Source organism: Dasypus novemcinctus, chromosome 11 (genome assembly GCF_030445035.2).
Source record: "Dasypus novemcinctus isolate mDasNov1 chromosome 11, mDasNov1.1.hap2, whole genome shotgun sequence".
Taxonomy (NCBI): Eukaryota; Metazoa; Chordata; class Mammalia; order Cingulata; family Dasypodidae; genus Dasypus; species Dasypus novemcinctus.
In genome coordinates, this window is record NC_080683.1 from 23,663,239 (window position 1) to 23,679,130 (window position 15,892).

The 15,892-nt window shown below is 36.1% G+C and overlaps 1 protein-coding gene across 1 annotated transcript in view; it reads left to right on the plus strand.

Annotated features, from left to right (window-relative positions):
* TFAP2D (transcription factor AP-2 delta) overlaps window positions 1-15,892 on the plus strand; it is a 50,763-nt gene that overhangs the window by 33,060 nt on the left and 1,811 nt on the right. Inside the window, exon 7 of the mRNA XM_004468913.2 lies at window positions 899-1,012. Coding sequence (XP_004468970.1) covers window positions 899-1,012 — 114 coding nt within the window. The remainder of the gene's footprint in view (window positions 1-898; window positions 1,013-15,892) is intronic.

Sequence of the window (15,892 nt, forward strand, 5' to 3'; positions counted from 1 at the left end):
CTGTCATATCATCCCTTGAATATTATGTGACCTCACTTTATATGGCTAATGTTTTAGAGCAATTCTTCAGCAGTCCTTTGCTTCATTCTTCTGCTCCTGCATTAATCTAGCATTTGTTGTTGTTTTTTGTTAAAAGAATGTTCTACTACTTTCAAATTCTGCTATTATGGATTTCAGCAATAGGTAATCAAGTATCACAAGGGCTTTACTGTTATCCAACATACAGTAATCTGTAATTAAAATTGAAGCCAGTGCCCAGAAAGCATAATCATGTAAAGCAAGAAAGACAGCAGAAAAGTGCTTTTGAGGGTACTTTTTTTTCCTTTTGCAGGAAACAAACTTACATGGGACATAACATGATTTTTGTGAAGCCAGTGGCCTAATTAATGGATAAGTGAATATTTTCTTCCAATATTAAAATACATTAGTCCACAGGAGTCTTAATTATAATGAAATATTGAGGAAAAAAGGATTTTTGAAATTTATTTGAATCATGGCTCTGAAGAAAGCCAATAGCTTTAATTAAACTTGTTTACAGATATGATAGCAAAAATCACATTTAACATTTTTAAAAGCCAATATTAATTGTGGTCCTTTAATATGGTCTTTAAAAATTATTCTGAGGTTAATCAATGAATATTCATATTAAAAATGAACATTGATGTTGTCAATGCCCATGGACTATTATTTGCTTTAAAAGCTTTACGTTCATCCTATAGCATTTGAGAGCAAAATTGCCAATGTGAACCTCCTCTGTGTGTTGTACATGGAATTTTGGAAGTGGTTTATGACATTTTATCTAGTCCTTTTTCAAAAAGAGAATAAACTTTTGGCAAAATATCATAAATGAAAGCCTCATTTCCTGAGCTCAATCACAGTTTTGAATCTTTTGTTTTAGACAAATTTGTAAAGAATTCCAAGACCTCTTGAGCCAAGATAGATCACCGCTGGGATCCTCCAGACCCACTCCAATTCTAGACCTTGACATCCAGAGACACTTAACACATTTCAGGTAAGATTGGTTTTCTGAATTGCTTGGACTCTCTTTTAAATTGTTAAGCCATCTTCTAAACTCAGAAGTTTTAGCATTCTTCTTACAATTCCATTTAGAGATAACACTTAAATATACATACGGTGACTGAATTTTTTGAAATTCTAAGTATCCAAGGTCAAATTGAGAAATAACAAATGTATGAAGCATTTGAGATTGGAAAATTAAAAATCTTTGTATAACTACATGATTTGATGAAATAAACACTATTATTTCAAACAATATTTAGCACTTCTGGATCAAGATTCTGAAATCCTTCAATTGAACAGTTCTGTAATGAGGTAAATTGTTGAAACGATAGAGATACGACAGAAATTAAGAGCATATCATAGACTGATTTTCCATGAGTATGTTAATAATTGCTACCCATTTGGAAGTTGTAGATAGGCTTCTCTCAATAGCATAAGGTTCTTATAAGTCAGCCCATAAAAGCATATTTCAAAGATCCTGGAATATATTATTGAAAGCAGATTTTAAATTTCCTTTTCTGAGATGCTTTGGAATAAAATAGAATATTTTTCTAGACTAATTGATGCCCTTGATGCAATATGGGAAAGAACATGATGATTTCTTAGGTGACTTATAGTTTGAAACCTTTAGAATTTCTGATACCTACATGATATTTCTCATTACTATACAAATATTTTATCTTCTTTTAATTATTATCATTTGGTTTAAAAAATAATGCTAAGGAAAGCCTAATATACATTAAATTTTTAAATATTTTCAGTTCCTCTTAATGATCCTCAGACTGTTGAGGAGGGTACTCACATAAAATAATGGAAGTTTAAATAAGCTGGGATTTGGTCTACAATGTCAAAGATTTTTACATAAAATATTTTTTTTCTAATATGTCACAAATCGTCTCATGATGTTAAATAAATCTCTGGAAAATAAACTTAGTGTTTTTCTTCCAAAAATGTACAAACATAGAATATATTTCACAGGACTTTTCTCCTATTACTCATTTAGGTTAATGAAAGTGAGTATATTAAAACTGGGGGAACATGTATTGTCCAGAAGTTAAGAACAAAAGCCATAGGAGTCAACAGAACCATTTTCTCAGCCAGACCCTTATATGTGTCAGCTAGGTTGTTCAGGATAGATTATGCAATCTAAGTTTTTATTTCCCTAGCTGTAAATGGGATAAGAATCCCTCCATTATATGGTGGTGATGAGCTAAAATGAGATAAAGAATACAAAGCTAGCATTCAATGAATGATGCATTATTTACGTCCATCTCTGATCCAAGTTTAAAAGGTATGGATGGCTCCACTTTCACATCTGTACAAATGTTTCCCATGTTTTTGTTTTGTATACACTAAAAGGATTTATAATTTTTACAGATGTTCAATTCAAAAGTTAACAATTGTATTCAAGTTCAACTCTGAACTTAAAGTTTGTTAGATTACAAATTTACTCTAAGGAGAAACAGTTTACTGTTATAATTACAAGAACTGGGATGTCTATGTCATGTCTACTAGTTTCTTTCAAAGTACAGATGCTATAGCCCTCATGGGACCATGACCTATCCTTTATCAGGTTCAAAACAAAACACAGAATCAATATGTAAATTGAATACCAGCAACTGTGTGAAATAAATAGGCAAACCATTTGTTTGCTTATCATTCATAGACACAATCTGCTTGTTTGTTGAGTCAATTGTCAACTTAATATCCCAGAACTGTTTAGAGAAAACTTCCACTTCTAAACTTCAACTGAACATTTCCTTGGTGAGATTTATATGCTCTTATTTACCTCCCTGTGCAGAATATGGTAATAAACTAATCTCGCATTACCAAGAGTAGAGTTAAATATGAGGTATATCATTCCCCCTGCCTCTCGTAAAAAAAAAAAAAAAAGAGAGAGAGAGAGGAAGATTATATTTTAGGTATAAAACTCACGATTATATATGACTGCTGATTGTCAAACACCACAATTTGAAATATATAGCCATATGCATCATCTATAAACATTTTAGCATAACAGTTTATATGCTGTGTATTTTGAATATCAGAAAGTTTTGATTTCCCATTTATTATCCTTTTTTAATGTTTGCCAAATTTTTGGTTATTTTGCTTTAACTATATACCAGATTATTTATTTAGATGAAATCTTTTGATTTCATAATGGAAGATAGATGGATGATAAAAAATCACTTCGCCAAATTCAATTTATAGCAAATTTCCTAAACTATATTATTTTCAACAAAAGATATATGATTGACATTTCCAATTAAAAACCTAAATCGAAGTCATCTGATGTAGACTGAATTTAGAAGGGTGTATTTTTTAAAATGTGCCTTTATTAAAAGAGGCATTAATAGAAATTTGCTGAGTCCTTGCTGGTAGTTAAGTGAAGAGAGAGTGTGATTGGATATGCATAGGGGACACTTTAATTAGCAATGTCAAATTGTGCTATTATTGTATTAAGTCAACAATTCCTTCCCAAGGCCAACTACTCGAATACCACTTTATATGGGGTGAATTTGGAGCCTTGAGATCTGTGGCTTACTTTCAGCAGATTGACTATATCTGGGTAAAGCTAAGGAATGATCTGGCCTTGCAAAGCAGAGAGCTGCATTCTGTTTTCTGTGGCAGGTGCTATATAGCAGTAGGATTTCAGAAACCTCATACACAGCAGTGACTGTCCTTTCGATTTACAGCCTGAAATGCTGTTTGTTTCCATCAAAATGACAGGAGGCAAATTTATTCATTATAATTTACTGAGTACCATCAAAAGTGTCTATTGCTGTACAGAACACAGCAGACAGCACAACACCTACCCAAAGGGAAAAGATGCTTGATTGAAATCTGCAGAAGACGCTGCAGACCCGCAGTTCCTGGGAATGGCCACGGCAGTTAGACCAAGACTGTGTGGGGCTTCACAGACAGACCCGACTCAGCTGAGATAGCGATAGTTAGAAAACGTGTTTCCTAAAAAATTTCTTCACTTAAGCAACTTTAAAAATTTTAATACACTACTGGTTTTCTATTAATCTAATTTAAAAAGTTTTCTCTCTGCACTTAGTTCCCTAAAAATACCAACCCTACTTTCTCAATTTTACTTACAAAAACAAACATTTCAAAGTAAAACCAGACAAAATAATGTCAGAAGCACCTTATAATCCAGTAATTTTGTTAACTTTCCTCAAGACAAACAACAACAACAACAATACACTTAATATCCTTGCGAGGTAAGCAAAGAAAGAAGCCATAAAGACCTTGCACCTACACAATAATATATAAACTGTAGTTAATTAGCCACTAAAACCAGGAAGACAAAAGCATGTGCCTGAGACAACACAGAACTAAGAAACTGTATATTCCCTCCTCACAAGACCCTGGCATCACTTGTTTTATTTCTTTTTTCTTATCTTTCTTCTTCCTTAGTCCTCTCCTTTGCCTATAAAAACTCTAGCTCCCATTCTCACTTTAAACTAGTTTTAGGAAGTTCCTTGCTTGTGCACTCATTATAAATTCCCTTCTCACTGAAAAGATCTGTTTCTCCTTTATGGTGCCAGATCGGACAGACCTTTCATTAGAAATAGCTGTGCTTACAATAATAGTAGGAAAGCAGAACCCTCATTTCCTAAAATGCTTGGGATTTCCCTCTTTGAACTTTCGGAAAATCTTAACAACTTTTCCCATCTTTGTCACTTATGTTCTTATAATCTCCTTGAATGTGAAGTCAAACAACTGCAGGTGTGACAACATGAGTAAGGATGAAATTAACCTAACTTGAATGCTCATTTCAGAGAGCATGGCCTATCTGAAAAGTAGAGAATTTTTTTTCTCAGCATCCACCTTGAGAGACTGAAATGTTATCTATTGAACTGTGCCAATGGCAGTACGTGCAAAGATGATTAAGGTATTTTCCCATTCTTTAAAAGCCGCTCATCTAAAGTGGAAGACACTTACAAAGAGTTATAACATATGAGAGAGATTCTACAATTGAGAATGAAGCAGAGTACAGCCAAAGACCTGGGTACCCAGGAAAGGCTTTCATTTTTCTACCCAAAGAACCAGGCACATAGTATTTGTCCAATAAATATATATTAATAAATGCAAAGTATGTTAAAATCTCACTTGGGTTTTGGATGTGTTTTCTGCTTGTTCATTACCGGGCCATGGTGTTTTAACTGGGCCGTGAGCTGGGGAAGGAAAATGATCAAGTGCTTAATTCACACATTTAAGTGAAAAAGAGTGCTGATATCACACCTTCTTAGAAATAGACCCACTTAACACCCATATTCCTTTGAAGTAAAAAATATATAGGCAGATCTAGATATCTACCTGTTTGCTGATGATTAAATTTTCGTCCTTGATTCTCATTGTTGGAAAGTTCCTTGCATTTTCTATTTTCCTTCAACATTTGGATTCTCTAACATGCCTGTCAAGTTGTCACAGAGCCTAGGCTTGAAAACTTTCAGTGATAGATTGCTTTCTTCCTACCAGGCATCCTTTCTATCGCCGGTCAACTCTATTAAAAAAGCTTTCCTTCCACTGAGGTAACATTTGTCTCTCTAAGATTCCACTCCTTGGGGGCTTTACAGAGTCAGTTTAATCTTGTTTCCCTCCTCCCCCCAAGATCTAAAGGCAGCTCTGAGTTTTCTCTCCCTAGAACTAACCGTCCCCATTTCCTCTTTGTTTCACATATGATGTGAATTACAGTTAACTCGTTAGTGTCTTCTGAGAGCTATGTACTTGACAATATGCTCAAGAGAGGATGCTTGTCTTTATTTAAATGTGAGCATATTTGGTCTTTAAGGCGCCTACAGTGTATATGTTTTTGTTTGTGTTTTCATCTTCTTGGGATGGGAAAGTGATTAGGGAAGGTAATCAGCAGTGAATGAGTTTCTTAATCTTATGAAAGCACTGTTTAGTGACAGAAGAGAAATGAAGAGATTTCAATTAAATCTCTAGTCCCAAAAGAAAACATCATGGAATAAATTACACAATTAGGCTTAACACTTAAGAAATAAAATTATTAGGCTTCCTTCAGGGTGTTCTGCCAATTCAAAGGTAACTCAAAAATCATTTTATTTAAGCCTATCAGAAAAAGCAGTCATGAATTATGAAGAAAAAAATTCCTATCAGTGTTTCCCAAACTTAAGCAGCTTTATTAAGCTTGAAATAAAATTTCAACTTTAAGTCCAAATATGACTGTCACACTCTGGAAAAACCGAACTGTAAATGGTCAGGCCTTATTGATATATTTCCTTATAGATAAGGAAGGACAATTTTATATTTATATTTAAATAAAGAGGAAATACAGCTCCCTTGAAGTGAAACTGTCACTAACAAAAATGCAGACTAAAAGTAAAATAGACAACAGATTTTGCTTCCTTAGCAGACAAGAGTAACCACTGATGTTTTTCTTGTATGAATCTATATTAAATTTCCTACATTCATTTAACATTAAGATTGAAATTAGTAAATCAGTTTCCAGTATTTCTTATCCTGCATAAATTGCAAGGCACCAAACTAAATGCTACAGGAGATACATACAGAGTAGAAGCATCCATTGAAGGTCAATTGATGACATTTTTATGGATTTTTAGGTTGAGCACATAGGAGACTATTAATTGAAACAACAGAAGCCCGAGGCAACCATTTCTTATTAGCAGGTTGCAAATGTGGTCCTTTAATTACTATGTGTGTGAACAATTTGGGGATGCATACATTGGGGAAGAAATTTGGCAAACTTTTATTTAAGGAATTTCCATTTTTGTTGAACTTTGGATAAAGGAAGGGCCACAGGGAGACAGCATTAGACTGTGTGAAGCACTCAGGATGGAAGTCAGGAGGCATAGCTTAGTCACCTCTTGGCCACCAGCTCCATGTGTGGAAGCAGAGTAACACTCGACCTCCCCAGCCTCTACACGCTCATCTCTAACGTGACGCAGGTAGCCTGGATGATCCCCAAGGCTCCTTATCTAGACCAAAGATATTTTACCCCATTCTTGATTTACTTCTGCACTTCAAATCATGACTCATGCTGTGTCTCCAAATGATCTCATTTCTTCTCTTTATGTTCTATCAACCTATTTTAAAAAGTCAGAGTTTTGATAAAATTGATTTAAAAAAAAAAATTGATTTAAAAAAAGTCCTAAACTTAGCATTTCCATTCCCCTACTCCAAATAGAAAACATGATGTGTCTCATTGTGATCTAAGAAGAACCTAAATTTAGGAGATGATTTTTTTATCCCCGAAAATCCCCAGGAGTAAAAAATAGGGTACAGATGTCAAAAAATGTCTTTCCCTACACAATGTTAACGTAGATGTATTTCACTTTGGTCTTTCCTAATATGTACACGATGATGGAATCCTTAGTCTGTTTTGCTAATGAGTTGGGTTGACGTAAAACAGAATCTTGAGGACCCATTCCCCTTTGGGAAGCAGAGTAAGTGGCTGAAGAAGCCCTGAGGACTGTTCTCTTAGGACAGAGGGTGGGCACTCATCTCCCAGTCTGGCAGAGTCAGGAGGGTCATAAACACATTTCCCCAAAGTGAGTTCCGGAGAAAACTAGTTCTATGAGGTATTCCTTGACAGTCCTTCAAGGTCAAAGTGATTTGTTTCTTTGGTTCAAGAAACCCTGACAATAGTACTCTTCTTGAAATATGACAATGCCCATTAGCATATCAGAGGCTCCCAGGACCTCTCTTTTGAATCAAGGGGATGCTTAGCCCTGTGGTTCCAAAACTTAATCACAAGAGTTTACTTATTACTTTTTTTCTCACAATAATTGTTAACATCCTTTGGAACTAATGTTCTGCAGAAGTTCTTGGGGGAAATGCCAAAGAAGTTCTTCAACCTCTTTTCCCTAGGGAGTAAAGCAGATATTGTAGTTAGGTGTTATTTCTTGCCCCTGAGGGAACACATCCAACTTCTGGACTGCATTTAAGTGGAATGGAGACTGTGTAAAAAACACTTTGGACCCATCTCAGACCAAAAAAAGATCAGAATCTCAGTGGTGGGATTTAAAAAATAAGCTCTTTTTTTGGGCGGGGTGGGGGGAGGCGTAATTTTTATACGCATCTAGAGTTGAGACCCACCTGCCGAAGCAACCATGGAACATTTCTGAGTGCTATTAGGTCTTTGCCAGGGAGTAGATTTCAGACTGCTTTCTACCAGAGAGCTACACACCTTAATTATGTGCTTTAATTAAATTCCATTTTAAAGAACTTAGGACCCTGAGACAATATATACTATCCACAAGCTAAGCACAATCAGCCTGTCTTTCCATCCTTCTGTTACTTCCAGCAATTAGGCTAGAAAGAATAGGTGCCATAAACTTCTGGAAGGATAAGTCCCCAGCTGCTTTCCCCAGGTGAGAGCTCCTGTCCTTGGCCTTTATTCAGGGGCTCCAAGTGCCTGGTCCTCCTAGCTCTGAAAGGAAAGGAAATTTTGCGGAGAAGCCCCACAATGCTTTGCTTGTGTTCTCCAGGGTCTGTTCTCCAGCCTCCTTCCCTCCAGGTAGTTTTAAGTTATCGGGGTGAAGGCATTATTCTGGCAGCCATCTAGAACTGTACCGGGAGGTACAGACTGAGCCTGGGGCTACATGTGGCCCTACACCTGGCAGTAGCTGAATAATCCAGAAGGGAAGGAAAGGGAGGTTTATTTTGCCTTTAAATCTTGCTGACCGCCTGCTTCCCAGAGGCCAAAAGGCAGACCTAGGGTTGTGACAGTGATATCTGTACGCAATTAGGGAAATAAAAGTTGCATGATAGGAAGCATGCATTGAAATGACGCAAAATAATAGGAATAAGGAATAATAGCCCAAACTCTATTTCAGCCATCACACTTGCCAGAAGTGGAGGAAAACTGAAATTTGTTTGTCAAACACTTTCCAGATAGAAACTTGACATTTTACAAAATGAAATTAGCTTTTTATTCTAGCTGAAAGAGGATAGCAGGCTATTTTCTCTTGATTTTCAGTCTTCTAGTTTGTAGTATAAATAGTATCTATTACTTCCATCTTCTTACACTCCAAGAAAAAGCTAGAAAATCCATCCATGGTTGGCAGATACAACTGAGTGACCCAGTGTTTACTGGCAGAGACGTTTATTTTCTTTTCAGTGCATATTAAATCAGTATTTGTTTAGTAGGTGAAAAGGATGCACTAGATCCCAAGCTTAACTCTTTTGCCAAGATGGGAAGAACTCAGGGGAAGATTCCATAGAAGCTTGCTTTAGGCTGTTATATTAGTCAGCCAAAGGGGTGCTGATACAAAATACCAGAAACTGGTTGCTTTTTATAAAGAGTATTTATCTGGGATAGAAGCTTAAAGTCCCCAGGCCATAAGCATAAGTTACTTCCCTCACCAAAGTCTTTTGCAGTGTGTTGGAGCAAGATGGCTGCCAACGTCTGCTAAGGTTCAGGCTTCCTGGGTTCCTCTCTTCCTGGGGTTCATTTCTCTCCAGGCTCACTGACTCTGTTTTTCTGCACAAAGTCAGCTGTAGACTAGGAGGCTCTCTAGGCTTTGCCTCTCTCCACAAGGCCAGCTGTAGACTATCAGGCAACCAGTTCTGTCTCTTGCCCCGGGGCTTCTGCCATGTCTAAGGAGCCATCTCTGTTCCTCTGGATTCTTCTGAGTGTTCACTTTCCAGGCTCCAGCTCAAAACTCCAGCATCAAAATATCCAACTCTGTCCTTTGCCATGTGTGAGTCCCCACCCACCAAGGGGCAGGGACTCAACACCCTATGACGTGGCCCAGTTAAAGCCCTAATCATAATTTAATCATGCCTAGGTACTGACCAGTTTACAAACATAATCCAATATTGAATTTTGGAATTCATGTACCAGATCAAACTGCTACAGCTGTGTTTTAGAAAATTATTTTACTGATTTAAGTTAAATTAGTTCAGACAGATTAATTTAAAAAGTGATAAAGCATTTCTGAAGGACAATTAGAGCAATTTGGAAATAGTTTTAAAACATTTCTTTAAGAAGGATCTGACGAAGCTAGTGAAATGTAAAACATATTTACTTAGAATAAGGAAAGTCACATATCTCTTGTGGCTCTTAAAGATGGCCATTCGGAATTCAATGTTAGTTTATATTCTAAATTATCACTGAAATTTTGGGATGCTTTAAAGTTAAACATAGGTAAGGCCCTGGCTACAAGCAAGAAATGCACTTAAGGTATAAAAAGAAGTAAATTTTCTATTAAATATAAATTTCCTGATTGGACCTCATCATTAATGTCGAGTATTTTAAGTATACACATTTTTTGAGTTAAAAATGGGTTGTTAGTAATATTTTATTATTGAAACCACATGGGGGAAGACGAAGAAAGGCCCATCCTTTATTCCTTCAAATAGCAGTGTCTTTTCTTCCCTCTATTACCTGTTTCATTTCTGAGTCCATTTCTTCATTTTTAAACACCCGATGATAGAGAACACTGTTTGTGCTGTAGCTAAACACTTGCCTTTTAAAAAGTCAAGGGCTTTCACAGTAGAACTTACCAAGTGAAGCCCACTGGTTAGGAAGAGGTTAGGATGCCACTTTATAAAAAGGCGAACCAAACAAGTCCTCAGGCATACTCAAAGCACTCACAGCATAACATGCCCAAGCTCCCTAGAAACAGCTGCTCTACCTTGGTGCGTCCCTTCCAGTCACTGAAATGAGACCACACCCTAATACTTCAGGGGCAAGTAGAGATCCACCTCTGGATCCAAGAAACAGTCCCTACCATCTTGGACTGAGCTAATTTGAAGAGATGCTTTATGTTGCAGAAAGAGGCTTTAGAGAATGTTAATTGGGAAGTCTAATAAAATAGGAGTTTTTAAAACTATGAATAAAATTAAGATGACTGTTAAATATAAGTTACATTTTCTCTAACGATAGGTGCCATAAACTACAGCAGTCTGGATTTTCTCAGCAGGTGACTGCATTGTTCACAGACAGTTGTCAGAACCTTCCTGCTCCTCAGTGTGAAATTAGTAATAGGAAAGTGAAATTAATGAGCTGGAATCTAATTAGAGAGAGAGAGAGCCAGAGTAGAGAATGAGAGAGCAAGAGAGAGGGAGAGCAAGAGAGCAAGGGAGAAATAGTTCAAGCTTCTGATCCTGACTCACTCTCATCCAAACCCACAATTTTGACTCCTGCTTTTTTTAGACTCACTGATTTTGTGAACCTTTTCCTACTTATTGCTCTAAAGCCATATATCTCCCTCAGTATACTGCAACACTAATTTGCTTTTTATCCAAGTGGACACGTTTTTCTTAATCTCCCTTAAATTTTGTATCATTGATTTTGGCCCACCAATTAAGCTGTCTACTATATTAGGTATTTCAGAACTTTGCTTGTTATCTAAGGCAGGAATTTTCCTTTCCATTTTAATGCTGGCCATTCAGTTAAAAAACAGGAGATGCCTTTTCCATATCTTTCATCACATTGTTAATTAATAGTTCGAGCAGAATGGGATTAATGAAAGAACCTTGCAGCATTCCACTGGAGGCATCCCTCACAGTTGACAACTACCCTTAAATCCACTTTGGGTATTGTACAACCAGCTATAAATTTACCTTATTCTGCTATCTTTTTGCTCATTTTTTTCACCAATTTATCACATAGTATTATAAGAGATTTTGTCAGCTGCATTGCTAAAATCCTATATTAAGTTGCATTGCTACTGCTTTAATTACTTTTATAAAAGGAAATAATGTTACTTTACTCAGACCGCTTACTGAACACATGCAGCATTTCAATGACCACTTTAATTTTTTGGTGCTAACTGTTCAGATCTTTAATAATGAACAAATTTTGAAACATCCTTTTGATGGAATACTTACTAGCAATAAAAAGATATGATCCATTGATAATCACACCAACATGGATGAATCACACAATGTGATTTTGTTTACATAGAATTTTGGTAAAAAGGAAACACTATAGAGAGAGAAATTAGATAGTGGTTGCCAGGAGCTGGAGGTGGGTAAAATGAATTAACCAAATAGGGGCACAAGGAAATTTGGGCAGGTAATGGTAGTGGCTACACAACAGTATATGTTTGTCAGAAGTCACCAAACTGTACATCTGAAAAGGTTGAATTTTATCATATTTAAATTAAAGCTTGATAAATCTGACTTTAAAAAATAACGTGTTTTTTTTTAACATGGAAACGTGTTTGTGATCTAGCTAAATATAATTTAGAAAACTAGAGTTTCTAAAATCCCTCATTCCCCACTGCCCCCCTTTGAATATTAAGATATTTTCCCCTATTCCATTTCACTACTTTCTCTTTCAACTTCATTGATTTCTCAGAGATTACCTAAAAGTTCCAATGTCTCAGTACTACATGCACAGTGTACTTTCTGTAGCCTGAAAGAGAAGTTTCTTGGACTTAAAAAGCTTAACTCCATTACTTATATCATTGCCAATTTTAAATATTAAACTCCTTGAAAATAAAGCAAGGTTTCTTAATTAGTATTTAATTTTTCATATACTAACAAGTAACAGTCTACCCAAGCACTGGGCCATAACTTCATGATTTCTATTTCATGGAACATTATGACTAAAGTGAATATCAGAAACTCCAAATAAAACCAATGAACATTTAGCCTTTTGTAACCTCAGTTATTCCATACACTGGACTTCCCGCCCCTTCTACCCTGAGCTACTACTGCCTCCTGGAGGTGACTTAATTCCAGACACTGCTTAATTTCAGGCAGAGGATAACGCCAGGTAGTGTGCATGTGTGGAGAGGGGAGATTAATGATAGTTCCCTATCTCAGCCCTGCTAACTGTTACTGTTATTGCTGTTTGTTTGTGATTTGTATTGATTTTGTTTTGTTTCAATACACTGCATTTTTCTTAAGGTCAGACTGTAAGTTTTTATTTCCAATTTACAGTAGGGGCACCAAACCATAAATTGTCAGAAGTATGTGTAACATCTTATTTACCACTTGTATATAAATATCTGGTATGCTTTGATTATCACTTATGCCCTAAGGACACCCATATTTCTCCCACTCTCCTTTCTCTCCTTGTTGAGTGGGATCCATTTTATTCCCCTTGTCTCCTTTGGGTTCCAGCCTGACATTCCTTTTGGCCATGTCACTCCTTCTTCCCCAGAATGCTAGCTAAATCCTCTCATCAATTTGACAAGTTTCTGTCCTTTGGTAGGACTACTTTTTCAATATCCTTAATCAAGGAAATGAATTCCTTTTCTTCAGTAACATCAAAGGAGCTTTGAAATATGAGTGGAATTGAGATTGGCTGGACAGAAGAGGGAGGACAAATAATGGGGCAGAAATACGAATGTCTGTCAGAGGTTTGGGGATCAGGAGGACATATGCCTGGACTAAACCTTGCAAAAATATGTATTAGAAAACATGATTACATAAAGTGAAGGAAGGAGAGGGGAGGAGGGAACAACTGTGCTATGAAATCTGGTACAACTGTATCCCCTGCCACTCTTCAGAAAAGTTTTAAAAAACGTGTCATGGAGTTTATACAACACGCACAATGCCAGATGTCTCACTGAAGATAAAGTTTTAGATGAATTTGAATTTAGAAAAACTCCTACTTTTTAAATTAATTTTTTTTTATTTTTAAAGAAGTTTTAGATTACATAAATGTTACATAAAAATATAAAGGATTCCCATATGCTCCACTCCCTCCCTCTCCCACATTTTCCCACATCAACAACATCCCTCATTAGTGTGGTACATTTGTTACACTTGATGAACACCTATTGAAGAATTGCTACTCACCATGGATTACAATTTACCTTATAATTTACACTCTGTCCCAAACAATTTTGTAAATTGTGATGAGATATACAATGGCCTATATCCATCACTGCAGTGTCATGCAGGACAACTCCAATGTCCCGAAAATGCCCCCATATTATATCTATTCTTCCCTCTCCCTCTTCTCAGAACCTCTGGTGGCCACTGCCTTTATGTCAATGATAAGAGTTCTTTCAATGCTAGAATAATAATAAGTCTATAGGAGAATAATAATGTCTACTTTAGTCCAGTGATCATTCCCCAATCTTGAGGATTTGGGGATGGTGATGCCCACTCTGCTCCTACATTTTGACTACCTGTTTCAAAACACCATGGCTACTATTTGACCTAAACAGTAATGACAGGTGATATTTACTAAATAAGGTGATATATGCTCTTGAAATGCTTTCTGATGTTAATTGTAAAAATATATGCAGGTAACAAGTATAATTTATATATAATCTGTGACTGAAACTACTATTTTCTAAAGACAAATATAAGTAATCTCCTTCATATCAAATATTTTAGATTTGATTATACTTACCTTACAGATAACTTTAATTTATTATCTGTCTAAGACAGAAATTCAGACTATCTACTTCTGTTTTTCCTTTCCTTTTCGGCAGGTTACATTTTTCCACCTCTCCTTTTAGCATATCACTGTGAATGAGATAACACTTATTTTTCTAGAGGGGTTGGAGTTAATGAGATAGCATGGTGTTCCCAGAAATTCCTTTTAATCACCCTGTAATTTCATACATCTTTCTATGTTATTCCAATACAATATTAGATCTCTTAAGTTATTTGGATTTATAAACCTCACTGAACAGAAGCTATCCCTTGTATTTAGTATCACCCTGTGCAAAGTGCCATTCGTGGATTTTTTTATGCGCAGGTAATGATGAATTAAGGAAACTAAAATTAACAAAATGTATATAAACAATGTTTTTCATATAAATGACACCTGAACTAGTTATTCTTCTTGTATTGTCTATTCCACAATTTTTAGATTTCTCTATGAAGCTGATTGGTTCTTCAATTTCTATACCCTTCTGTCTATGTCCTTGGTTATAAGAGGAGGGCCATAAGCCTTAATTCCAGTGAATTGAATCTTAGAGTTAGAAAGAAACTTGCAGAGAATCTAGTCAGAGCATTGTCATTTTATAGCAGGGCTAAATAACTTTCTCCAAATCTCAAAGTGCCTAAGGTCGGAGTCAAGGTGATGACTTGGTACTCCTGGTTCTCAATCCAGGGAAAAGCCAACAATGCAATCTGCTGAAGATAAGATCCTTGTTTTAGAAACAAGAAAGCCCATTAGTCAAGGAGGGATACCAACTTCAGAAGAATGTTCCATTATGGTGACACTTCTCTTTTCCACGTGAAGAGTTAAAGTATTTAGTAAAACTCTGCTCTTGGACATGAAACTGAGTAAGGAGAATCATGTTCCAAGTCTACAAGTCCACCCACAAACTAAGTCAAGTCAGAGAAACTTAGCTAAAACTACCAACAAAACTGTGATCGCTCAGAGAAAAGGAATAAATTACACCTTCAACCTGAAAGAAACAAGAACACAGAGGGACAACAGAACATCAGATTTCTTGGGCATGTTATTTACCTCAATTTCTTCATCTGTAAATTAGAAATAATAACCATATCTACTTCTCAGGGTTGTTGCAAGGATTATATGAGATAATGCAAAAGCACTTAAAACAGGGCCTGACATATGGTTAGCGGTCATTAAATATTGGCTATTAATATTAACCACAATGAAACTAAATTGTATTATACTCTGCTATATGTGAAAAGGGATGTTACAACCAAGAGAACATGGCAATATGAAGGAAAATCAAATTCATCTAATGGTATAAGAAGCTCTAAAGAGAAAAGGGAAAGCATCTAGATGTAAATGGATGGCTTCATTCAGTTCTTTTTTTTGGGTGCCATCAGGATGCATTCTTCCCCAATTTAAAATAATTCCATTTGTTGCCCAGCTCCCTGATAGATCCCAAGTCACATGAATTTCCCTCGAATCATTGCATTGTGAAAATGGAGCTGAAATTCTCCTACTCAGCAATGCAAGACACTGTGACAAAGATATGAA